The sequence below is a fragment of the Drosophila tropicalis genome, unplaced genomic scaffold (genome assembly GCF_018151085.1).
Source record: "Drosophila tropicalis isolate 14030-0801.00 unplaced genomic scaffold, ASM1815108v1 contig_158, whole genome shotgun sequence".
NCBI lineage: Eukaryota > Metazoa > Arthropoda > Insecta > Diptera > Drosophilidae > Drosophila > Drosophila tropicalis.
Genome location: NW_027172602.1, coordinates 5,093,442 through 5,120,289, shown reverse-complemented (window position 1 = coordinate 5,120,289; position 26,848 = coordinate 5,093,442). Strand labels below are relative to the sequence as shown.

The window sequence follows — 26,848 nt, the reverse complement described above, 5'->3', positions numbered from 1 at the left end:
GGGGCACATTAACAATTTACCACAAATTTAGGACAATTTAAGGTATTGGAAGGTTTCAAGCCCTTCAACCGACAACATTTCCATGAGCCCTGGATTTGGATCTGATTTTTGAAAATTTTCAAAGTTAAGTTCTTTTACTATTGACTATATATATGAACTATTAAAGTGTAATTAATTTACTTCATTTAGCTTATCTCTTTGTTATCAATATCTTAGGAAAAGACGAATTACCATTATTATAAGCCAAATAAAATGTTAATAAAGAATTCCACTGTGCTCTTTAGCATTCCCCAACTCTCTCTCTCTCTCTCTCTCTCTCTGTCTCTCTTTCCCTGTCTTTTTCCGTCTTCTATCTGTGTAGCTGTCCCTATCAGACACACTTATGAAAATTCACGTGCTCAAAATTCGCGCACACTAATTAAGAGCTGCCAAGAACTAAGTAAAGTAAGTTGCCTCATGATGAGGCACCGAATGAAGACGATAAAGGCGAAACCCCGACCCCGACCCCGACCCCGACTTCGGCCTCGACACCGACCCCAAAAAAAAAGGACCACTGCTTCTGGTTGTGCCTTTCCTCACCTCGTTCTGCCAACACATTTGGCTTGTTTTCTGCTTCAGGCATCAACTTCTTGTGCCTTTGCTTCATATAATTTATGTTACATTTGCTGGCTGGCATAACTTTGTCTCCATCTCTGTTAGTCAGTCAGTCAGTCAGTCACTCAGTCAGTCAGTTAGTCATTCAGCCAGTCACTTTGAGTTCCAAATCAAGGTGGGCAGGTGTTTCTGGTGTTGTTGCTGTTGCTTCCCCAGCCTAAGGTGAGAAGGCAGAGAATATGGCACGTGACTTAAATAAATTGCAAAAATCTTTCTCACCTTTGCCAGAGACTTTCGCATAGTTTTTCTTTCTCTCTTTTTGGGGGAAGGGGGTCCATGAGAGGATCGGGGTTTTAGCATTTTCTTGGCCTTTGTTGCTTCACGGCATTTATGTGTATGTATGTATGTCTGTGGGTGTGTGCGTGTGTGTCTATGTGTGTTTGAATGTATTTTCATGAGTTTATTAGCAAGCAGCTTGAAAAGTTCTTTCTGCCACCTGTCGGGCAGGTAAACTTTGCCACACAAAGAAAGACATACAGAGAGACAGACAGAGAGAACGAGAGAAAGAGAGAGAGAGGCAGGGGCATTGTTAGGGGTAAAGAAAAGGTACGACCATCATCTACACCTAATCAACACCTAATCAAAGTAATAGAAACTTATTGGATTAATCGCCGCACAGAATTTTTATTTGTTTTTTGTTCTCTCTAATTGTTTTTTTGTTGTGACTCATCCCCCTGTTATCCCTTTCTGCACTAATTATGAAGACTTTATGCTGCTGCTACTGCTGCTTCTGCCAATCGCTGCTAATCGTCAAAATTGGCAAAATCTCTGGCCGAAACATTGACAGCTGTCAATTGGCAATGATGGCGGCCATCTCAATTGCCCGTCGATGCAATTTAGCCATCAATTTTGATTAGGCCCCTGCCACTGTCTCTCAGCCAAAACCAAATTGCCAATGATGATGATGATGTTGATGATAAGGCTAAAAGCTGCAAACTGAAAGTGATGTAGACAAACCTCTTCAATAATTCAAATTATGCAAGTGCTGACAACATTCAGATGGCAAATCGTAAGGACCTGCAAGACAGTTTGTCAATCATTTGATTTCATGTTTGTCAAAAGTGACACAAAATGACTAATCTAGGCGATGAGTTTATCAAAAAATCAAAAATCAATTAAACTAACATTGTTTTTTTTAATGAAATACAATTTTATTCTTGTTTGCATAACTTTAAACTGACTAATATTATCAGAATCCATTGACTAGAGTTTTCTTTCTTTATCGTTTAAAAGTGATCGGAGATCCAATACAATCTACCCTTCAGAAATTTCAGCTATATAAAGTAGATCTCTAGGGAATTGCATACCCTTTCGGATCTCTAGTGGGGATTGCAGCGAATTTGTCTGAGATCGAAAGGGATTGTTTCCAAGCAAAAGTTATGAAATATTGTATACAGATCCTCTTAGATTTTACATTGAAGAGTATTCAAAGACGAAAGTTAGTTTAGACCATGCCTTGCACTCTTTATCATTTAACTAAATGTATCTTTGCAATATTATTTATTGTATTTGGCGTTTTTGCCCTACCTTTAGTTTTACTACTTCTCTCTGATGCTGTTGTTGTTGGTGTTTTTTTTATAATTTTTTCTTTTTTTTTTTGCCACGCTCTTGACTCAGTTATAATTTCTGCTTGCTTTATTTACGGTACTTGCCGCGTGCACTTGTAGAAGAAACTGTGAAGGCAAAACGAACAGACGGGAGGGATAGACACACGGACGGATGGATGGACGGAGGAACGAACGTACGGACGGAGAGATAAGGTTCGTGCTCAAAACGTTTTTACATTTCATTGACTAAGGAGAAAAACACTGTAGTGAGTGCAAGGCAGGGCGGGGAGAGCGCACATATGCAGAGAAACAGTGAAGGTGAAGGCAAAAAAAAGTGATGGGGAAAGAAAGGGAAAGAGGTTACTCCAAGTTGTTTTTGTTCTTGTTGTTGTTGTTGTTGTTGTTATTGTTGTTGCTTCTGCTCCCGCACTAGTGTTGGCATCGTTGGAACAATTAAATTTAATTGCATTCCCAATTTGTATAATTATGCCTTGCTCTAAATAAATAAATTTTTAATTTACGTCAAGACCAAGACGATGATGATGCCACACAACTACGGCCGTATAATACGGAGGATGATGATGACGATGATGACTATGACAAAGTTACTGACGAGCAGCAATTTATGCCATTTAGGCTGATTCAGCAGAAATACACGTACTTTGAACAAATTTTTGGCATGTTCCCTAAGTGTTTTGTCGTGGAAATGATTTCAGACACTTTTGTTTAATCATTTGAAGACTGATTGCCCCAGGGCAAAATGGAAATGAGCTGCAAAGCTTTGATCTTAACAACAACAACAAAAAAACACACAATGGAAATTTACACTGTCACAGCCTCCCTTACGCAAGGCAATGAAAAACAGAGTTGTTTGTTTGATTCGATTGGATCTAAGCATAATTGTTATCGAAAATACATCATCGCCATCATGGGCTTATAAATAAATGATACGAATATATGTTTAGATCTACTTACTACAAATTGGCGTATATAGGTTAATCAATCAAAGTGCTTGCTGTAGTTAAGCCTTTGTTGCATTAAAGCTATAACATTTTCTTAGATGTCCCAACGCTTATTGCTTGCATTTTGCCTCATTCCACCTTCGTCTGTCTGGCTGTCTCGTTAAGAGTGCCAAGAGCAGCCAACAGATGGAGGGACACAAGCTCAAGAGAAACGTCTTCTTTGCCTGGGGGTTCGTGGCATAATATCTTAATTATTTCTTTACATGTGTTTTAATTTTTAGTAGTTAGTTTCGTTCAGTTCCTCCTTGTTACATATCGCTTGGCATTTTAGTCACGTGCTGCAACTGATCCTGCCCATGCGCCCACCCAAGCGGCAGTCTCCCCTATCCACTAAGATGGAAGGAGTGTGAGGAACGGGATGGAATGGAGTTTGCCAGACGAAAAGGTAAATCTTAAAGTAAGTAACTCTTTGTGCACTCGAAAAGAACAAAACGTAGAAGGTTAATGGAAAAGAAGAAAAGAATAAGCGTGCAACTAGGCAACTAAGTCACTTATTTTCAAACCAGATGCTATGTTTATGCGGGTAAATGATTCATGCACAATTCTGATTTTAAAATAATTCTTTGCCAAATATGAAAACATCTTGCGTCTACACAATATGATAAACCTAAGTGACTTAACTGTCATGAGGACGTATTCTAGACACCTGGCCAGGAGACTTTTGGGCATGAGTTTTCTCAATTACCGTTCCCAGGCCAAAAGCAAACCAAACCTTAACCAAAACTAGATCAGACTAGACCCAACTAGTCTTTTCTCAACCCTGCTGGTGGCCTTTTACGTATGTTGATTAAACGTATAACAACAATAGAGACTATGAAATTTCTCACGTGTGGCTCTGTGTGTCTATATATATGTGTGTGTGTGTGTGTGTGTCTGCGTTTGTGGCACTGTCAGTGTGTGCGTTTGTTTGTGTATTAATCCAACATAATTAAGAAATTTAATTAAAGTGCAGCGCGCTCTGAATGTGGAATAACTTGACTATCATCTATGTTGAAGCAAAAAGCACACACACACACACACAGACACAGACAAGAATAGAGAAAATGGCGAAAAACTAACTAAAAAGAACTAGCAAGAAGTGGAAAATTTCAACTCAAATTCAAATTGAAATGAAACTAAGCAAATGCTATGCAGAGGCATTCTGTCTACAAGGCAGCTGTCAAGTTGTTGGTTAAGACTCTTCGCACAGCTTTCTTGGCCTAAATTCAGAAAACACACACTCAGTTGGCCAATAGACTAAGAGGATAAAGTTCATACATTTGGCAATTTTGCATAAAAGTTCAATACATTTCGATAATTGATCATCTTAACGATTGCAAAATGTTATTGCATAAAGTGTTAAGATATCACGGAGACCGATAAACCGATTGTTAAGATAACCAATGGAAAAAAGTTGCCAAAGAAGGACAAGCAAGCAAGTCTCAACTTTCTATTCAAATCATTGTCTAATAGTCATAATATATAGTCTATGGAGTATATATGTATATGCCATCTTTTTTGAATCGATATAGAAATGCTCTACCAGATTTCCATGATATTTTTATCTTTGTTTAATGAACTTCTGTAAAACGAATACCACTAAAAATACCTTGTATATCCTTAATAATAGATTTCATTAAGGTACTGAGAATGAGACTTTCAATAGTCATATTTAAGATAAGCAAAAACTTTAAGTTTACTTTGGGTTAGGCTTGAAAAAGAGATTTTTTAATGAATACTAGGGAAAATTAAAGATTTGAAACTGTTTGAAAGCAAATGTAAAATACATAAGCAGACTATTAAAAAATACTACTATGTAGCTAGTTACTTTGCCCTAACTAACCATCTCTATCTCACAATATCTTTCGCCTTTGTATCTCAGTCTATCTCTTTCTGCCCCTGTTGCTCTTTCTCGCTTTGGCAGGACTCCGCTCGTTTTTGCAGTTGGGCCCTCAAGCATATTTATTATCATGTCGAAGTGTTATCCTTGTTGTTATCCTCTCGTCGTCATCGTCGTCGTCGTTGGCAGTCAGTGTTAGAAGTCGAGAGTTGGACTTGGAGTTGAGGTTGGGCTAGACCTGGAGCTGGAGCTGGAGCTGGCCCTAGTGTGGTGCTGGTGCTGGTGCTGGTGCTGGAGTTGTTGCAACTGTTGTTACTCTTCATGTTAACATGTGTTCAAATCGTTAAGGCGAGAACTTTGTGCAAAATTATTTGCTACAAAACACTCGACTCGTGTTTGCGCCTGACTGCTTTGGCCCTTGCTCCCCCTAGTACTCTCATTCTGTCCTCCCTTGTGTGTGTGTGTGTGTGTGTGAGTATGTGTGTCAGGGAGTCGAAGGCGCCAAACAACACAAACAACAGCTCATTGAGTTTTAGAAAAGTTGTTAACATGAACATTTGATGTCACAACATTGCCTTATACCTCGTTTCCTGCCCAGTCCTTTAACACTCAAATATATGTGTGTGTGTGTGTGTGTGTGTGTGAGGACATACTTGGAAACAGCCGTAACGGTGAGACAGACAACAACAAACAAAGAAAAAAAAACCATTACATATATGTACATATGTCACATCAGAAATGGCGAATTTTAAATACTCTAAAAAACTTCCTTAATACTAGCCTAGATAAGTTTTAACTCCAAATTATATCAGAATATTCGAGTGATTCTCTTCGATTTTAGCTGTTTATCTTTAGTCAAATTTGTATTGAAACATAGTCGGTTGAAATATTTAAACTATTCAATATATATATATGGACTAACACTCTCCCTGACTTACCTTCGTTTATGCCTCATCTTTCGAATAGGTTTAGGGTATTCTACAGAGAAAAAAAACTCCACTGAGTCGATCCAAGCGTATCCATTTTTGCACCAAATTCAAGCCCTTTGCCGGTCCAAGTTGGTCAACCAACCATCATCTCGTCTTCCTTTACCCAGTCTCTCGAACAAGCTCTTCACCTCTATCTCTCTCTCTCTCTCACTCTCTCTCTTTCCTCTACCACCTCCATCACCATCTTCCTCAATGTGAATGAATATGGCTTTTGGCCAAAAGAACAGAAACAAAGCGTTACAAAAAAAAACGAAAAAAAAACATAACACACACAACGACAACGATGAGAAGAGAGAGAACCAAAAAACTTTTACACTTAGCAGACAAAATTGTCTACAAATTTAGTTAATTTATGTTATTTATTTTGTTAGTTATCCCCCCCATTTTTGTGCTGCAGTAGCCAAACAGAGAGGGCCAGACGACTTACCATATTTTCAGGTCATTTACTGTAATGATTAGATGCTTTTAAATTAATAGTCGAAAATCGTAAAAAATATGAATTTTAATGGAATTATAGTTGATTGAATCAAAAATTTTAATAGCATATTGGCCATAACATTAGAATACATAATTGTGTAATCTTTCCTATGATTGATAAAAAGAGAAACCAATTATAAAACTGAATATGTGACGTCGTAAGGTCAATAGTAGGACAATGAACCAAGTCATTTCACACATTGATATATGAGATATCTGGGAATATATGTATGTATCTCTGTTTCGCCACCTGACATAGTCCAGGGGGGGTCAATATAGAATAACACGAATAACAAAAGCCAGTCCGTGAATCTCGGCCACTTTTCAGCCTTAAACGAGCGAAATGTGCGAAAATGTTGCACGAAATATGCATAAATACATAAATAAATGTCTGTATCTTACACACACACACACACACAAACACACGGCCGTAGTGTGTGACGGACACACTGTGCCCCTCCCCCACGATACTTGCTTCGACCTCTTCTTGTTTGGCTGCTCTTTGCTATGAATTTTTTGATTTCTGCGGTTTGGTTTGGGCTTTTCGATGATTTTTGCTGTTTTCTATGCTGTTTTTTTTTTCCAGTTGCTACTTTTCGCTTTTTGTTGCTTTCGTTGTTTGTGTATTAAAGTTGCGTGTTTGTGAGTACGTGTGTGTGTGTGAGTGTATGTGTTTGAAGTGTACAATAAACGCGGATTTCTCTGCCAATATTTGTCTGCAATCATTTTGGCTTGTCGGCAGTTTGGCTTGTCTGTCTAACCCCGTGAACTGGAATCATGGAACTGGCTAAAGCAGCAGCAGCAATAACAACCCATCAAATGCCAACACACACACACACACGCAATCTCTTCGTTGTTTTTTCTCAATATATTAAATACATGATGGCTAAAAGTTGTGAAGTGCAACAGACCAAGGCACACAGAATACGTATTAAGTATATATCAAATTTAAAGTGAATTTTAAACAGAGTTCATTTTTAAACGGCTTAATTTGTTCGTTTTGAAATCGTTTGAATTTTATTAAACTATTGATATTTTCAAATTTTTAATTCCAAAATGTTTTGGAAATGAAAGCAAATGTCGTTTGGCAAAGTCATTTGCATAAAAGTCACCGGGAATTGCACCTGATATAGTCATCCAATATTAATGATAAATGACATATTTATTGACAGATAAATAAATATTAATTTGTTAACGAAACTATTGATAAAAGTCACATTTGTCTGATCTTGCCAAAGTCATCAAAAGGTACAAACATATATCAAACTGACATAGATTATTTTTATGACAATCACGTCAGAAATAACAATTTCATTCAGAAAAGTCACCGTTAGTTAGTTATATTTATTATATATATTCAAAGATGATTCCATTACATACTTCTCACTGAAATCGATAAAACTTGAATATGAGATGCCAACTTAATAATGACCAAACCTACAGGGCAACTTCCTTACCTTCCTTTCTTAGCATACTTTTGAGGGCTAGAGTCGTAATTCAGTTTCAAGATTAAATCACGAAACAAATCAAAGAATATTAGACAATATTTGCGACATTTGGCATACAACTACTTAACTTGTTTCTCATTTAATAGAATTGAAGGTAAGTCTGAAAAGTGAAACATAAATCTGTATGGAATATATAAAGAAAGAGTATGACACAGTCTAGGGCTAGACGAATTTACTAGTCTTGTTGTTCTGTGTAATAAGCCAGGTCTGTTGATTTCCTCTCTTCTTTTGTCATTTCTCGCCTATTCGTTTTTCTAGAATATTAATGTGTAAATGTATGTGTGCGTCTCAATCGAGACAATTGGTCTCAGTGCCACAAGCATTTCACACATTCTATTTATGACAGTAGCAAAGCGTTTCCCTTCGTCATTGCCATCGACCTCCCGTCAGCTACCCTCCCCCCAACAGTTTCCCTTTCCGACCGACTCGTCGGCTTGTTTATTCTTTAGCGTCTCTGTCACGCAAAAAAGTATGTTATGTTTTTTCCTCTTTAAGTTTCATAAAGCAATTGCAATTGATCGGTAGCAGAGAATATTCTTAAAAACTAAAATATACGAATTCGCGAGAAAAAAGAACAGTAATAACTTGTATTCCATTCCTTTTTTATATTACTTATTTTAGTATGTGCCAGGCACATTGCGTATTTGAAACACGTTAAAGCAGCTGTAATAGCTAAAAACAAAACCGAAAACAAAAGAAAAAACCAAAGAGAAGAAGCGATGCAATAATGCAAGAACAAAAGAAAAAAACAGATACGCCCACACATACAAAAAGGATAAGCGCGAAAAGGATATGCAAGGCAAAGTAAGTGGTAGGTTGATAATGGAAATGCAAACGAAGACAAAAGCGTGACAATACCAACAAAGTAACAAAAAAGGAAGAAAATATATGACAAATTGTCAAGGAGGAATTATTTATTTGTTGAAATTGAATTAGATTCATTTCTATAACCAAAGAAATGGAAAGGCAGTGCGAGGGGGCCAGGGGCAGCTGTAGGCAGTCAATGGTACTGGCAGCAGCTGGCAAATAATATCTACTTGGCATGCAGATACAATGCCGATATCACAGCAGACGAGGCAGCGGCGACAGCTTATGCTGCACTTTGCCATACCTTAAAATATTTACCAAAAAAAAAAAACACACACAGACACACACAAAACACGTGACACCCTGCGTCTTGACCGAGTAAGCCGCTAAGCTAACCCCATTACACACGCAGACACACACTCACACTCAGCAGCCACAACCGATTTGCCGTATGTCAGTTAGATGAAGTTAACAGCTAACCCAGCATCTAGAAGCACCGGCAAGGGCGTAGCCAAAAATTCATTTAAAGGATTTTCCGGCATAGCGACATATCTCCGCCCAGTACATTTTTCCAATTCGCTGTATTTATCAAGACTAGCCGTGCTAGATATGGCAATGATCAGCACTATTAAAGCGCTCTCGTATTCAGTTGTCTAACTGAGCTGGCTTTGCATATTATTCCATGTGTTCTAATCACTTAAATTTCATATCAATTCATGTTATCAAATTATCACAAAAAAAAAAACCCTTACAAAAGTCATTCGATCACCGATGGGTGCAATGAAACCCCTTTGCTACGTCCATGATTTATGGTTAACAAGTTATTCAACCTATGCACGTGTTAAGATTTAGTTCGGGACGAGCAGCAGCGGCAGCAGGAGAAGAATGGAATGGAAGAAAGGAGATGGCAATGGAAAAGGTGCTGATATAGGAATGCGGTAAAATGGGAAAAGTTACCTGTCCACCTGCTTATGTATATATGTATGTATGTATGTATGTATGCATTTTACCTGGTTACATCTTTTGTCTTTGCATTTTGTGGTCGCCTCCCCACTTTATCCATGGCCAACTCGTATACTCGCTTGATCATCATCATCATCAGTATCATCATCATCGCCATGATTCTCATACCGATTCCTCTATCATCAGATGCAACATTTTCGCTCTCCATTTGGCTCTTCGCTGGGCGCTTTTATTATTATAAAATACGCATGAGTTAGTGTGCATATTTCATGGATTTTGTGTGTAAAAGGGATAAAAATGCAATCAGTCGCAAAAACCAGCAAAGTGAAATGGACAGACCGACAAACTGGCAGACAATCAGACACCCAGAGAACCGAGACATCGACGCGGAGGATGCGAAGCGCCGGTGACTGAAGGAAAGTGGGCAGATTGAACACGCTGTTGTATTTCGGTAAATCGGAGTTTGTTCCCGGCACGCAATAAAATCTCCACAAAATCCTTAACAAAATCTCACTTACAATGCGATTTGTCAAAGTTTTTTATTTCCAAGTGATATACTTACATACATACATACATATACGAGAGCATACAAATACATACGAATTGGCCAATTTGTTTTAGCTGAACTAAAACTGAGCCATAAAGTTTTACTCGGTTTGGCTATGATACATATATGTATGTGTATAAGTTTGGCAGCACTTTAACTTAAACTATTTCAATTTGACATCCTTAAACTACATACATAGTTAATGCATCGACTGATGTTTATTGATTATTGAGATCTTAATAGAAGCAAAAGTCAGCAATGTATAGAAATAAGCACAAGGGATCGATAGATCTGAGGGATATTAAGGATCAATGGAAATGATTAAACTGAATCAGTTTCGATTAATCAAATGAATATATGCGCAGAAAGGTCGTTAATATGAAACATTTTGCTGTCAAAGGACAATTATCATTTGAAAGTTCAACCATCCGAATGGGGCTCACCCATTCAGGGAATAACTAGCTGCATACACATTTACGTAGTATGTAGGGTAGATCAAATCAATGGGATTTAGTCAGGTGGATAATCGAAGCCAGTTAACAAAGTGCTACCGTAGTAAATGGCCATTTCTCTCAATGACGACGATGAGGAAGAGGATGAGGATGAGGATAAGGATGATGAATGATCCGGCACACTAAATGGGGCTAACCGCAGACGCAACAGTAACAGGTGACCCGCAAGCAAATAGCAAATGAGCAAACTGAAGGATTTCAAAGGCAGTATTATATGTATAAGTAAACACAAAGTGCCAAGCAAAGTGGTGGGCGGGTGGTTATTGGGCGGAGATGCGGATGCGAATGCGGTGGAACGAAAATTGAGAACTGACATATGCTGCCGGGCTAAGGGCACAAAAGTCATGACTGCTACTCGAGGAGTGCCATTGAGAAGGGCTCTCCAGTTGGCCTCCACTTGTCGTCCTTCCTGTTGACTCCTGTTGGCTGCTTGAGGCGGCGCAAGTGCGCGAGTAAATTCAAGAAACAATTTTCAGGAATGACTTAACTTTTGCGTTTATGTGAAAACTTTTTGCAACGTGATGTTATGCTAGCTGCGAAAGGATATATGCAATTCATTCTGTATGACGTGACTTTCCCTCTCTCTCTCTCTCTCTCACTCGCCTCAATTGAAGCGCAACGAGAGGCTGTGCTCCAAATCCAAACCTCGTGTGATATACTCAAAGTCCGCACAATTCACTTTGACTGCGAACCTATCCCAGGCTATTGTTGTTGGTGTTAGTGTTAGTTTATCCTGTTGCTGCTGCTTCTCGGCAACCTTCTCATCAAGCAATTTGTTTAGCTTCCAACGCATAACACGCAATTCACGTCTGGTCGCTGGAAGGCATTCAAGAAGATTATGACACTGTTCGACACTCAGCTGACCATCGCCGTCCTCATCGAACATGCTAACCATATTGGCCAATTTACGTTCCAGAGTCTGATTGCCACGAAAATGGGCCAGGCCCATTATGAAATGCCTGAAGCCATGCGATGGATGCAGAAACGAGTCAACCAAACGTTCCGATAATGGATGTGCCGCCACAGCGGGCATTTGCAGCAATTCGCTGCGCAATACTCGATCCTTGCTATCCCGTGCCATCGAATGATATTCATCATATAGCGAGTCAATGCGATGCAACGAGAAGCCTGTCTCCTTCTGTAATAGGGCCAGTTCTTCGGCGCTAAGTGGCCTTGACACGGCTGTACCCATTATATGTAAATGTAAATGTAATTTTAGAGATTAGAAATCTAACTTTTAATGTGTAAAATATATGTATATATATATATATGGAGGGGTAAATGAATATTTTCTAAAATATTCATGTACATCGATTTATGTAGGTAATGGTGAGTAAAATCAAGTTTTATTTTCGCCTCTTTGTCTCTCTCTCTCTCTCTCTCTATCTCTAAATGTATTAAGTGTGAGTGTGTGTATGTAAAGGTTTTTATGTGGGTGTATGTGTGTGTGTGTGTGTGTGTGTCCGTAAATATTGTTACTTAATTTCGATTAATGACAGTATTTCACTTGAGAACTTTGTTTACAAATTCAAGTATTTAGGTTTCTTCCTTTCTTTGGATCAACATTTCAATGTCTGCAAATTAGTTTGAAAATTCGAATCAAAGAAATAATATCACCAATTTCTTGACAGTGCTAAAACTAGTTGAGAATTACAAATCCCATAAATAAATAAGAGAGACATACAAAGATTTGTCCTTTTGTTAAAAAATTAAAGAGCTGAAAAACTTTTACAATTTTAGGTCGCTACAAATTAATTATATTAAATTAATTTGCTTGAATTAAGATGATTGGAATAATAATAGTTTGTTATTAGTTTTTATTCAAATTCAAATTGAATTGAAAAAAATATATGTATAAAACAAAAAATAGATTGTTTATTGTTTCTCATTTTAATTAAATAAATGCGCATTTTTTGTTTAGCATAAAAGTGGCCTAAAACGAACCCCAACTCAAACAGATATAGCAGATGAGAGATGAGATGAGATGAGATGAGAGAGATGGTAAAATGATACGAATTCTTTGGCTCTGCCTCTGCCTCTGCCATTGCCGTCGCCGTCGCCTCTGCGTCGCAGCCTTCATTCATTTTGGCATATGTCAAAATTAATTTTGTTGGTTCTATTTTGACAGGCTTTCATGCAAAAACACATTTTGGCCAGCTAAGCTGGGAATGCCAGCCTCCCATTACCATCATGCGTATGTGTATGTGTCGTTGCAAACGAAGGTAACTTTGCTTTTCACATAGTCTGTAAAATCATTACAAAAAAAGACAGGGTATACAAAGCTAATCAGTCAGAGAGTCAGTCAAATTGATAAATACTCAGTTCGAACATTTTTAGCCGATCGATTGTTGTCAAAATATAAGTTTTAAAAGTTATATTCAAGTACATCCCCAAATTAATTACAGTTGGAAAGTCCTTACTATGGGTTTAGATGGTATTTGGAATGGGCTAAGGGTATAACCAAGACGACTTTGCAGCTTGGACGGCTTGTATGTATATTTTATTCTCTTTTTTTTGTACATTCATTCTGGCTTGACAGGCAGAAGGATATATGCATGAATGTATGTACCTAAAACCTTTATCGAATATATACTTACTCATATAACACCAGCAGCAGCAGGAGTTTTTCTCTTCCTCCATCTCTTTCATTTTGATACCATCATTTTGGGGGAACTCAATATGGAAATCTCAAGACCACAATGGAAAAAAACCGAAAAAAATAAGCAAAAAAGTATCGTTCGAATGATGTTGGATCATCCAGACATTAAAATCCAAATTTCATCCTCCTTCTAGCTCATTCCACCTCCCCACCCCCACACTTACACACCTCATATCCCCCTCAAGGCAACAAATTACGTAAATTAAGAGAACATTTTGGTGTGTGTGGATAGCCAGCCGGAGAGTTCTAAAGGTGTGAAAATGGTGGCCCCTCTGCACATCTCCATCTACATCACCATCAACGTCCACATCTTGCTGTGTGGGTGAGCTTGTACAAATTAATGGAATTAAATCGTCTTCATTTAATGGTTTCGAAGAAGCACAACCAGACGTTGGGACAAGCAATGAGCAAAAGAGAAACAAAATAACAAAAAAATGAAATAAAATCGACACTGAAAATTCTTGTGGCAGAGTGAAGGAGCAAAAATAAATTAAGTTGAAATGCTCAACAGAAGAAAAAAAAATGTAAATTAAATTAAATGAAAATAAAAAAAACAAGTCTACTGACCATAGGCCGATGAGGAAGATAAATAACATGTAGGAGGACCCAGAGCATCTGTAGCGAGTGGACTACAATATACAACGAGTGAGGATATACAACGAATACTCCAACAAATGTAGAAAAACTGAAACAACGAGAGAATTCAAATAGAACGAGTAATAAATATACAACAAATGAATCGACACGAAATTATGTACAGTCAAACGAGTAAAATCAGAGAGAGTAAACTCTATGAAATTTGATGCAAATGTTGGTAAGAGTATTACAATTGGTTGACAACACTTCACACCCCCAAAAAACAACACATGCGCTCCCTGCTTCTCGTTCCCTTCACGGACATCATCATTTTGGCAAAACAACATTTAATACGTATGAAATCGTTGTAGTTTTCCGATGATGGAATAAGTGAACGTGATGCGAATATCCAGAATTAATTGCAAAACGTTGGGGATTCATTGTAAGAGAGTAGTCCAAAGGAAATCGCATTGAAATCGGCAATGAGCGCTCCACACGGGGGAGATTGAAAAGGACGTCGCACTTGGTCAGATAAGGCCAGTTGCTGCACATTCATACATACATACATACATGAGTACATACATTCATACGATAGTTTAAGAGAACAAAGCGAAACTATCCAATTGTTCGTAGCACCTTTTTTTTTTGGACAATCACCCGCTGATCTTTGTAAAAGGCAGACCAAAAAGACGGACACCATATACACACAACGAGGGACAACAACAACAAAAATTAGCAACAGGATTCCACTAGTGGCAAGGACAAAAAGAATTGGTGGCACGGATACGAGTGCGGGTAAGGCTGATGATGTTGCTGAGCAATGGAAATGAATAAGTGAGTGAATGAGGGCAAATTGTTTGGAAAGGGCAATGGGCAAAAGGTGTAACCAACACCTCGATTCGGGTCTAAAAAGAATGGTGGCAGCAAGCTGTGATGTTTCTGTTGTTGTCGTTAGTGTTGGTGTTGCCATTCTTTGTTTGTATGTGCCAGTTTCTGTGTGTGTGTGTGTGTGTGTTTGTGTGTGTGAGGGTTTGAAACAAAGAGCTGAAGCTTCTGTTCAAATTTCCGCTTTGACGCTTTTTCGTGTTGTACTTGTGTGGGTTTGCATGTGTCTGTGTGTGTGTATGTATGTGAACCGACATATTAACGTATATCGTATTTGAAATCATTTTCTCTCCGTTTCGTTTTGTAGACGATCTCTGGAAAGCTTCAACCGTTGATCTGTAGATTATTTTAGAAAAAAAATGTTTATAGACCAAAAAAGAAGTTATAAATTTATGAAAAGCAATAAATATACATATATCCAGGGGGCAAGGTTCCCTCCATTTCAGATTATGCATGATCACTGTATATAGTGTATGTGTGTGAGCGTGTGATTTGTTGTGTGTGCATGTGGTTTATGTTAAGCAACATCTTTATTGTCTTCTTCTACTCAGCTAGGCTGCATTCACTTCTGCATTGTTTGCGTTACAGCAACGATAACAACATCAGCTACACCAACAACAACCCGACGACAGCACCAATAACAACAGCAGAACCAACAACAACATCGGTAACTGCAGCAACGGTGCCAGGAATAGTCAATTTTCATGTTAACTGGGTTAAAGTGCCGAATGAAATTTATTGCTGCATACTTTTAAGGGCAAGCAGAGACCAAATAAGAGAAAGAGAGAAAAAGTGTCTGTGTAAAGAAGGGGAAAAAGCAGCAGATGAAAAAAAACAACTATACAAGGAAAACAAAAGAAAAGCAAAACGGAAACATTAAGAAAAAGGAGGGAAATGCAAGAAGCCGACTGCCAATAGCATGGGAAATAAAATGTAAGTATTTAAGGTGAATTGTTTCTTAAGTGGTATTATATATCGTATAGTATGTGTATGTGTCTGCTAGGCGACCCGCAGCTGTCACCTGTGTGAAGTGACAAAAAAGAGATGGGTTAGATCATTAGGCGTATTTGCCATGGCACCCGCATAATGTCAAAATGATATGCCTTTATCCTAACTCTCTCTCTCTCTCTCTCTCTTTATCTCTTTTTCACTCTCTCCTCTACGCGTTGCAGTTTTATTCGTATTTCTTGCATTGCAATTACAAAAATTCCCCATGCACCGTTAAGAGTTTGAGCCAAGAAAAGATTTTTCTTAGAAAACCGCAAGCAAGTAGAAAAAGGCAAAAAAGTGGGAGAATGCAGAAAATAGAAGCAGCCGACAACGGCGCCAGCATTCCAAAGTAAATTACAAACAAAAATGTTGCTCAGTACTCAAATGCCCCAGTCATCCCCTCTAGCTGAACGCCACCTCAGCCAGGAGCTGGAGGACATACACCAAAATGAATCAAAGAAAAGCCATTTTGGGCCTTTCATCCTGCAGAGTGTATAGAAACCGCTCCTGTTTTCACCTTTCACCATGCCGTGGCAACATGAAGAAACCAAAGCGGAAACCGCAACCCAAGCAACAAAACAACAAAAATTGAAAATGAAATGCAGTAGCAGCAACAGGAGCAAAGGGAGAATATAAACCGGAATTGGGAAAAGGGAGACCAGGGAATTGGATGTTCAGGATTGGAGGTTTTTCTTCTATTTTTATAATTTTTTATTTTTTTTTTTTTTTTTTGGCCGCCAAAATGACTGACAGACGGCGTCTTGCAGTCCGTAGCCCACAATCCCGCCCTCTGCTCGCAGACCTAGTCTCGTATACAATTTGGTGTGTGTTTCCCAAGAAACCTTTGTTGCATTATTGCCGCAATTTGCAGAAGTGGTGACGTGAGAGCCATCAGAGTGCTGCGACCACGAATATTGCCCGCCCAAACCGCCAGCCAGCCCGACAGCCATGCTAACCCCTTTCACCCTAAGTCCAACACCCAACACCCACTCCCTTTCCCATTCCCATACCCCTTGCTGCTGCTATGCCCAGACAGGCAACAAATAACAACTAAGTTGGCAATTTGAAGTCGCGCGCGAGACCATGCTAAAGCAACAAGACCAAAGAAGCAAAAAGGAAAACGACTTTCAAATGCAGATGAATTTGTTATACACTTCTTTAACACTTAATCTAAATACAAATTAACAAAGTGAGTAGGGAGAAAGTGAGATCTTTGAATCTGCATAACAGAAAGCAGATTCTATTTTGATGTTGTAGCTCTCAAGATCAGGATTCTGATGACGATTTAAAAGTTAACTTAAGATAAAATATTTCAAATAATATCCTTATTAAAGGGTTTTTAGCCAATTGGTTTGCAAAACTAATATGCCTTAGCTGGTAGTCTCTCACTCTCTCTCTGTCTCTTTCTGTCTCGCATAACCAGAGTATTATATATACTCCATAACAAACAACAACAATAGCAACTATTGCGAAATATAGAGCAAAGGAATGCCAACAGCGTAAGAGCAAACCAAAAAAAAAAAAAAGCGAATGTGAAAGAAAAACTCAAGAACCAGCAACAACAACAAACAGAAAAAAAAAATTAATTCTGAAGCAAAGATAAGCTAACAAGCTCGACTGGCAGCATATCCTGTAAGCAATTTAGAGTCGGTTTTTTTTAAACTTTTTTCATCAGTTATTAACAAGATATCGCTTTATTGTTGAGTGTTGCAAAACAAAATTGTAGTCAAATTATTTGAAAACCTTGTGTTTAATGCCATTTTACAACACTGGTCCATGGTGAGCATACACCTGTCTCTTACCACAAAGAGAACTAGAACTCTTACCGCGGGTTTGAATGAGATTCAAGTCCTGTTTGACGTTTGAAATATTTGGCTTGGCTTTCCTAATATCATCTCGTAAACTCGTAATCGAATTTGCAAGACCCTTTAATATCTACTACTATATGTATATTTGAGTTTTGTAGATCGAGAATTGATAAACTCTTTGTTAGCCCATTTTTGAAGTGTACAGGGTAGCGAAGAAGAAATGCGCAACTCATCTCTAAAAGTGGTTATCGTTGGCCACTTGAGGTATGGTTAAGGTTTTGGTTATTCCCATGTAAGTTTTGGGGGTTTTTTTTGTGTGTGTATAGAGTGTTAGTTGTAATGGCCATCATGTACTCTCTCACACACACACACACACAAACAGAGGGAGACACATCTTCACACGTAACAACTTAGTTTGTTATAAATAAAGGTTGATTAAAGGTAAGAGATTCCCCCTTACTGCATATTTACTTTTTTGCTTTCTCTCCCTCTCTCTCTCACTCACTTTCTCTGGGTGAAAAACTAAAAACTGCCAATTACAAAAATAACAAGTTCTTGTCTAAGGAAGAGTTTTGTTTTTCTTACCTAACTATATTATTAAACTGCCCAATTCTTGGAAATTTGTTACTGCATCAGAAATTGGCATTTACTTAGCTGGACAAAGACATTTACATGGTTTAGGTGAACTATACCAACTAACCAAAAAAAAAAAAAAAAAAAACAACAACAACCTTAGGAGAAGAAGAAGCAGAACTGAGGAGCCAAAAGTCAACTTGATCCCTCATCCGCAGGCCATGTGAAACAGATTAAGAGAGAGACAGAGAGACGAGAAGTGGGCATTGGGTGAGGGGACTGCAAACTCAAGTTGACTGCAGCTGTGGCTAAACAACAACAACAACAACAATAACAACTAGAATCAGCAGCAGAAGTTTTGCAAAAACAAGGCCAAGTAGTTGTAACAGGAGCAGAGTTTTAAGGGGTGAGACAGAGCATGGACAATAATATGAAATAAATTCCTATGGCCAAATACGGAGGGGGGCAACGGTGCGCACTGTAGAAGGATATGCGACAAGGAGGAGAAGGAGCACGAGCAGGACGTCCGGGGTTAAGAGGAAAAGGGCCAACGTTTCGTACAAATCCGTACAAATTGAATAAGAACTCAATCTTGGCTACTGTCAAAACAACTTTTTTTATTGTTAAGGTCCTGGGACCTACTTCTACATCTTCTTCTGACCAAGGCTGAAATAAAAAAAAAAACATAAAACACACACACACACACACACAGAGACAGATAGATAGATAGAGAGGGAGGGAGAGAGACAGCGGGCAAGGGCGAATTGAAGCAAATTTGCGGCAAAAACAAAAAAAAAATGTAACCAAAAGGAAAGATAAAACAAAATGCAGAGCAAAAAATTGAATTGAATTGAAATTCCTTGGCAATTGTTTGTGTATCATTATGGTCATCATCAGCAACCATTCTCCATGTCCCTCTCCCTCTTTCTCTCATTGCGACCATTCCTTTATCCATCCATCACCAAAGTGCTCAGGTCTTCCTTTCTCTGTCAGCCCTCCCCCTCCCCCCTTGCCACTACACTCCCTTTATGGCTTTCATGTTGAGGTCCTTAAAATATCCTAAAACAGATGCCCATGCTCAGTTCTTCAAATTGATATTGATCATAAAATTATTGCAATTGGAAAATGGAAACTGATTTAACGCTCGCTCTGACTAATTCAATTCAATAGCTCAAAATGTTTTACGGTTTTATTGTAACTTTCAACAAATATAACGTATACGACCTGTTTGCTTATTAAATAGAATTATAAGCAGTAAATGAGCTCTATGGAACTTGGAACATTTAAATAATCTTCTCCGTAAGATTGACCTCGCCGGCTTGAGCTTACGGTTTGTAAGAACAGAGGATCCACCACTGTAGGATGATCGTAACACAAAAGGCCTTTCATATACACTCACACATACACATGTGCATACATGTGACTGTTTTTCACCTAAATACGACAAATACTTTATGCATTCTTGGTCACACTTACACACATACGACATAGATGTATATGTATGTAATATGCATGTGTATGCTCCTCCTGCTACTCTTACTTGGCCCTCCTCTCTCACCCTCCCGCTTCCTGGCTGAGGCTTCGACTATTTCGATATGCATGCAAAGAAATGTCAAAATTCAATTTAATGCTGCCGTAACGAAAATCTGTCAGCTTGCAGCACAAATAATGTCAAAGCCAAGCCAACGGAATACACACACACACACACACAAAGACGACACTGTGTGACAGGACACACACAACATATACATATTTATATATATGTGTGTGTAAGTACAAAGCCAAAGCAGGATGCTTGCGTCTGTCAGCGGCAATTGTGGCTGATTTGCGCTTTTTCTTGACTGCTATGGGAACTTTGTATGTAGAACAGTACTCTATATGTATGTAGAGAGTGTGAGAGGGACTGTGAAAGAGAATGAAAGAGAGAGAGAGAGAGATGGTGGGATAAAGTTTAAAGATGAAGGGAGTATGGGAACGAAAAGTGTAACATTCCAAAGCGTTTGATAAACGGCAACGGTTCCTTTATCTGACTTCCATTCTCTCTCCGTCTCTCTCTCTCTCTCTCTCTCTCTCTCCCTTTTTTACTCTCTGGTTGTATGTGTGTGAATTTTTGCGGCAACGGGCATTGTTCGAAAAAGGGTTCGACTGCTTTGCCTTGTGACATTGACAACTCAGACGATTTCTCAAAAGCTGCGTTTCTGCAACATTCCAACTCCAAAACACGCACAAACCGCGAAAAACCATAGAGAGAGAGAGAGAGAGCGAGGGAAAAAAGAGAGTGCAAGCGAGATAGACTACAGTTTGTAACAACTGGCAATGTTGCACACCTGCTGCTCGATTCGCCTTCTACGCACAGTCAAACCAGCTGTCAAGATTTTCTTTAACCAAAAGATTTTTCAATGTTTTCGCAGGATTTGCCAGATATTTGAAAAAAAAAAAAAAAAATTTGTAACTGCCATCTTGAATGCAATTGAGGTTTTGAGCACTTCACGATCTTATATAGGTAAGTAAGAGACAATCTTTGATTTGCCCTTGCCCAAATAACAAAATATATGTATATATGTATGTTATTCCACAGATTTCAGGCAATTTTTGTTTATATTTGCAATAAATGCCAAGCATATCAATCTAAAGTTTATTAAAACACTATTTAGCCTTTGAGTTCATTAAACAGTGTTGCGAAATCCATTAAGATCAGAGTTTGCCAGTTTTCATGGCTTTTTTTTTTTGTTGTTTTGTTAGAAAATGATGTGTGTGAATACTTTTGAAGCTTCGAATAGACCACTATAATTCCAAAGTTTTACTATTATTTATGTATTTCTAGTCTTGTTCTAAATTTATTCAGTTCTAGCAAACAAATATCACTGGGAACACTGTAGAGATATGTTGCCCTTGTTGTGCTGCCATTTTATACACGGCGAGAAGCCAAAAAAGAATCAAACCGTTTCGTGTGTGTTTTTGTGTGCGTGTGTGTGGGCAGCACTTTTAATTGAGAGGCGTGGCATGAAGGGTGAGCATTAGCCGAGGAGAGGGGTAGAGGGTTGTTAGAGTCGTTTCTGTGTTTATTTGGCGCTTGTTATGCTTATACCCATGAAATCCGAGTGTTTTGACTTGGCAAATTAGCCATTGTGATAACATTAATGCAGGCAAAGAGCGGCGGCGGGGCGTATGGGGAATGTCGGGCGGGGCTGGAGGGGGAAACAAAAAGAGTGCTTCATCGCACTTAATTGGGCAAACGATTGCCTGACTTGCTTACAAATGCTCATCAAATGGGCAGAAGCCAAAAATGAAACAACAAAGCCAACAGAAAGAAAAAAAAAAAGAAATCCAAACAAGTCACGACACGCACGTATTAAGTAGGTGTATGTGTGTGAGAGTGTGTGTGTGAGAATATTGCATGCGATAAATTATTTTAAAGCGTTTTCCTTCTCCTTTGACTCTGTACCCCTCTTTCTTTCTCTCGCTCTCTCACTCTGTTTCTCTCTCTGTCTGGCATCTATTTAATATACCGCGACGCATCAGTTTTAATATTGTTACGATTTTATTTAAACGCATGAAAATTTATAAACGTTTATGACATGTAGAGCAGTGTCCGCCCTCGTCTCCCTTTTGCCATTTCTTTTTTATTCTGTTTTGTTTTTGTTTGTCCCTTGATACAGTTTTGATGTTTGCTGTCGTTTTTGTGCTACGCTTTAATCTCAAATTAACCCTTCGGAGGCTCAAAACATAACTAATTAAACATAATATTTGAAGAATCATTGAACTTTGAGTTTCATTCGTTCTGGCAGTTAATTTTCAACTTTTCGTTGCATACTTTCAGGGATTTCAGTTGAAAATTGAAATACAAATGATTTTAATGGATAGAATATTATCTGAATACAATAAAAATAATAAAAAAGATCTTCATTGAAGACCTTTTGAAAACTTTTAGAACCTCTCTAGTCAAATATTTGACTCGAGAGCTTTTTTGCTTTCGTGTCAAAATATTTCGCTTATTGTTAGCCCAAGGGTTAATAGTTAATTTCGTTTTCCATTTGTTTCGGGTTTTTTGGTTATATTTGTTTGCCAGTTTTGTTGCCCTTGTCCTCATCTCGCTTTGGTCCCCTTTTTTCAATCGGTTTCAACGAGGACACGAGCCACAAAACTACTCAAATAAAATTTATTGTTTCTGATTTTTCTCTAGTCATTATTATTACGCATATTTATTATGTATTTATTAATTTGTTATGCTGTGGCTTTCTTTTTTGCTCTCTCTCTCTCTCTCTCTCTATCTCTCTCTCTCTTGGTCTGTTTGATTTGTTATCCTGTTGTTGTTGTTGCTTCTGTACATTGATGGCCGTTTGTAATTTCATTTTTGGTATTATGTAATTTATTAACTTTTCATTGAAAGTTATGTGCAATGCGGCATTGACGACATCTTTAATTAATTACATTTTAACATGATAATTAATAGTGCCAAAGTCCGTTGACAGGCGAAGGTATATATATGTATGTATGTATGTATGTATATGTAGGTAGGTAGGTAGCTATGCCAGCCATTAAAGGACAGAAAGCAAAACAAAAAATTCCCCCCCGAAAAAAACAAACGGAAAGAAATCCCAATTGTAATCGATAATTACATGATTTCGATAAATCATTGGATCACAGTTCAACTTGTTGCGGTTTATCTCTCTTACATTTAATTTCCATCTGTCCCCTTCTGTCTGTCAGTCTGCTTGTCTCTTGCTAATGCTTTCTCTTTAATGAAACAAATCAAAAAGCATTTGCATATCCACACAGAGATACCACCAATTGTCGTTACACATGAAATTGTGAGGCCGAATCGTAAATTTGCCCCTAACTGTTAATGGCCGAACTTGATTTGTAAATTACTTTATTTAATTTGATGAGAAGTTGAACCCAACTTAAAATTGGTCAGGATTTCGTTCAAAGATATACAAAAATTTATTAATTAGGTACTTACCACTGCCTACAGATCACTCGTTTTCGAATACTCCTCAAAAAGATCCTCAGATTACTTAATTCTCACTCGTTACTGTTCAATCATTACTCTTCAATTGTTACTCCTAAATCGTTACTCTCCACTTGTTAGTCTTTAATCGTTACTCTTCAATCGTTACTCTTCAATCGTTACTCTTCAATCGTTACAACTGTCTTGTTAATCTTCATTCGTTCCTATTCAATAGTCCTTACCTTGATGGCTTTAAATTTTAGTCTATTCAATTGTATTGCTTGCAACGAGTTCGCATTGTCAAATGAATTCGTCTCTTACTAACAAAATTCTTTCAATTTTCGCCTATATGAGGCATATAATTACTTGAGATTTGGCAGGCTGCAGCCGCTGTTGCTGTTGCTGCCATTGATGGAACCACCTGGAAAATTAATTTCTCACGTTTCACGTACAATTTGTATGACCGGAAGCATTTTCAATCTGGTAGAGGTTCAAGCGAGGGTGAGGAGGGAGTACTGGGATGGGTTGGGTTGGAGACTGGGGACTGGGCATGGTCTCTTCTCTCGCTAATGAAGGTTTCATATTGCTGCTGTTGTTCTAGTTGATGTTGTTGTTGCTGTTGCTGCTGGTGGCCTGGCACACAAATCGCCGCACGTAGCTTCTGACTCCCGTTCTCGTTCTCTCTAGTAATCCCGAATGCAAGTCCTTCTTCTGCCATACACACACACACACACACACAGACACACAGGAACACACGCTTATATTGTATTTTTGGGTAGCGTGTAAAGTGATTTTTGCTTTTCTTTTCTTTTTCTTTTTTATATGTATGTGTTGCTGGTTGGGATTATTATTAGCTTCTTTTGCTCCTCCATGCTACTTGAGCTTTTTCCCATTTTTTGTTTTCCGTTTTGGGTTATGTGTGTGTGTTTCGTCTGCTTCTTGTTTTTGGTACAAATTGCACAGGATTATGGGTCTTAATTTTATGATTGCTTCTTCTAATCAGCTATGGACCGCCGGGGTAACTGCACGCCAATTATGTCCCGGTCCGTGCTAATTGTTTCTGCTTTTCGCTCTATTCCTCTTCTTTCCATTCCTCCCTGATGTGGCTTTAATCGATGTGTGTGTGTGTGTGTGTGTGTGTGTTTGTGTGAAATGAGCTGGACAAAGGACAACAACTAGCTTGAGGAACGACAACAATCTTAGGGCACGTACATAAATATTTCTATACTAACTCGCATGTATTTCTGTTCCATTTGTCTTGAATTGTCTTGATATGGATATGGTTGACCATTCTCCACTTGCTCTTTCTCTCTGGAGAGGCAAACTTGTTCCTTTCTGTCACATTTCTCTTACATCCTTAGACCATTGCGGTTTTTTCTTCTTCACATAATGAATGAATGCATGCTTAACCATAATAAAATGTTGCGGCATTTACTTACTTTTACCGTTATTTGTGGGTTACAACATACAAAAACATGATCATCTACCTCAACAAGCATCCCCCCGCCCACACACACACATCCTCTCTAGTTAACCTAACACCAAGTGAGCCCCATGTTGTCTTTCACTCATACACACACACACACATGACGCCCCTCCCCTCTGAAAATTGGTGCACACTGGGCCAGAAGTAGCCAAAAAAAATGCTTCTCTTTTGTCAATACCGTTGAGGGGATCATAGAGCTCTATTTGAATTTCATGTATTAGAAAGTAAGTGAGCGAGAGAGAGAGATGGCTAAATATCTTAACCCTTGGTATTTTATAGCTTCTTTGATATTTTCAGTTTAAATGAATGTCAACAAGTTTCTCTATAGTTAATTTAGAATTCCCTTTTCTTCTGCAACAAAACGGGTAACAAAAAGGAGATGGATAAGCTTGAGAATTGTCCTGCCACACTGTGTCTGACAGATGCTGCAAGATGAAAACACTTGTTGTAGGCATCTATGCATGTATGTAGGCGGATACAAGCCTAAGCTCTCCCACCTCCTCTCCTCCTCCTGACCATGTCGTTGGCACCTCTAGCTCAGGATCCAACCAAGGCAGTGAAATACTTTCTATTCAGCCGCTTCACACCGACCGCAAAGGAATGTGCAACATGTGTCGGTTGCAAAAACCAAGAAAATCAAAAAAAGAAAAAATAAATAAGGAATGAACATCAAAAAACCCACAAAAAAAAAATGAAATCCATATCAGCAACAGATATACAATGTTCTGTTTTAAATATAATGAAATATAACCTTTTTTATTATTTGTAAAAGGTGATGAGGACTAAGGACTAAAAATGAATGAAAATTTCATTTTAAAAATGAAAAAAAAAAAAACCAAATTGAACAAAAAAGACACAGCATAACTTTTGACCTCGACTGTACGTATTAGATTTTTTGTTCTTTTTGAGTTTTGCCTTTGCTTTTTCTTTTTTTTTTCTGATCCAACTCCTAATCTCAACTAATTATAACTTTTTGACCCAAAAAGAGTTTTGTATGGCTACGCTTTAATTTTGTAATTTCTGCATATTTTTTTTATTTTTTTTATTACCAAGTAAAGGAGTAACGAAAAATAATAGAAAAAAAAAGTCGAGGAAAATGGACGCCAATGACAACGTGATTTTCATTTATTTCAATTGCGTTAAAAGCGTGAGAGAGAGGTGAATTAAGCTTAAGGTGAGATTAAGGTGGTGATAGAGATGGAGATGAAAATGTGGATTAGAAGTAGCTTGGATAGACTTGAGGGCTTTTAGGCGATTTTGCTGGCAAAGATTTTGCTCTGTGTGAAGAGTCATTAAGTTTATTAAGTGCCCAAGTGCAAGAAGATAAACCCCAAAATGAGTGCATGCCAAAATGGAAAACCGACGCAATTTGCACTTACCCTCAAAAAAACCTCCCAACACCCCCTTCCCATTCAACACACTAAGATGAGAGCGGCAGATAGAAATAGGTACATTCTCCTACTATATATACATATACATATATATACATATATACGAAAGAGAGAATTGTTTGGCTTAAGGGGCGTGGCAAGGGGTGGGGGGCAGGAGGAGAAGGTGCGGCGACTTGGGGCAGAAACTTTAGCCACAAAAGCCAAGAGATAACAAACAATGTCTCGGCTAGCAAATTGCCATTGCATTTGAAAAACTTTGAATATTATCTGCTCTAGTTTCTATCTACTTTTCCACTCAAAAATGCCACAAACAGCAAAGACAGAAGAACACACACACACACACATACAAAGTTGCCACAAATATGTAAGTACCCAGCGACCTATCAGTTGCAGTTAATGCAAACAATGCCTCATTTTGTGTTATCACACACTGATAAGAGTTTAAAACAAAAAAAAAAAAACATTTTAATAAGCTTCTAAGTTAATGTGGTCAACCTTGAGTGAGCAAATTATCTATGTCTAGGTCAAGCTTTTTAATTTTGCCGCCCACGTTACCTGATAGCAGACAAAGTCCAATTGCTATAAAAGTACTGTCCACTTGCTATGTCAAATCGATAACACATTGCTAGAGAAAACAGAAGTGGCAGCGGAACTGGTCACACTGCCTTTTTGTTTCATAAAAAC

The 26,848-nt window shown here is 38.2% G+C and overlaps 1 protein-coding gene and 1 long non-coding RNA gene across 2 annotated transcripts; one reads left to right on the top strand and one right to left on the bottom strand.

The window, feature by feature from the left end:
* Positions 1-11,449: 11,449 nt before the first annotated feature.
* On the bottom strand, positions 11,450-12,037 carry LOC137583933 (calcineurin subunit B-like). Its single transcript, XM_068299131.1, has one exon. It carries the CDS (start codon positions 12,035-12,037, stop codon positions 11,450-11,452), a length of 588 nt encoding a protein of 195 aa, XP_068155232.1.
* A 1,193-nt stretch (positions 12,038-13,230) lies between these two features.
* LOC137587240 (uncharacterized) lies at positions 13,231-14,833 on the top strand. Its single transcript, XR_011033894.1, has 3 exons — positions 13,231-13,406; positions 13,460-13,576; positions 13,639-14,833. It is a non-coding gene; the product is annotated as an uncharacterized lncRNA (long non-coding RNA).
* The last annotated feature ends 12,015 nt before the right edge of the window (positions 14,834-26,848 follow it).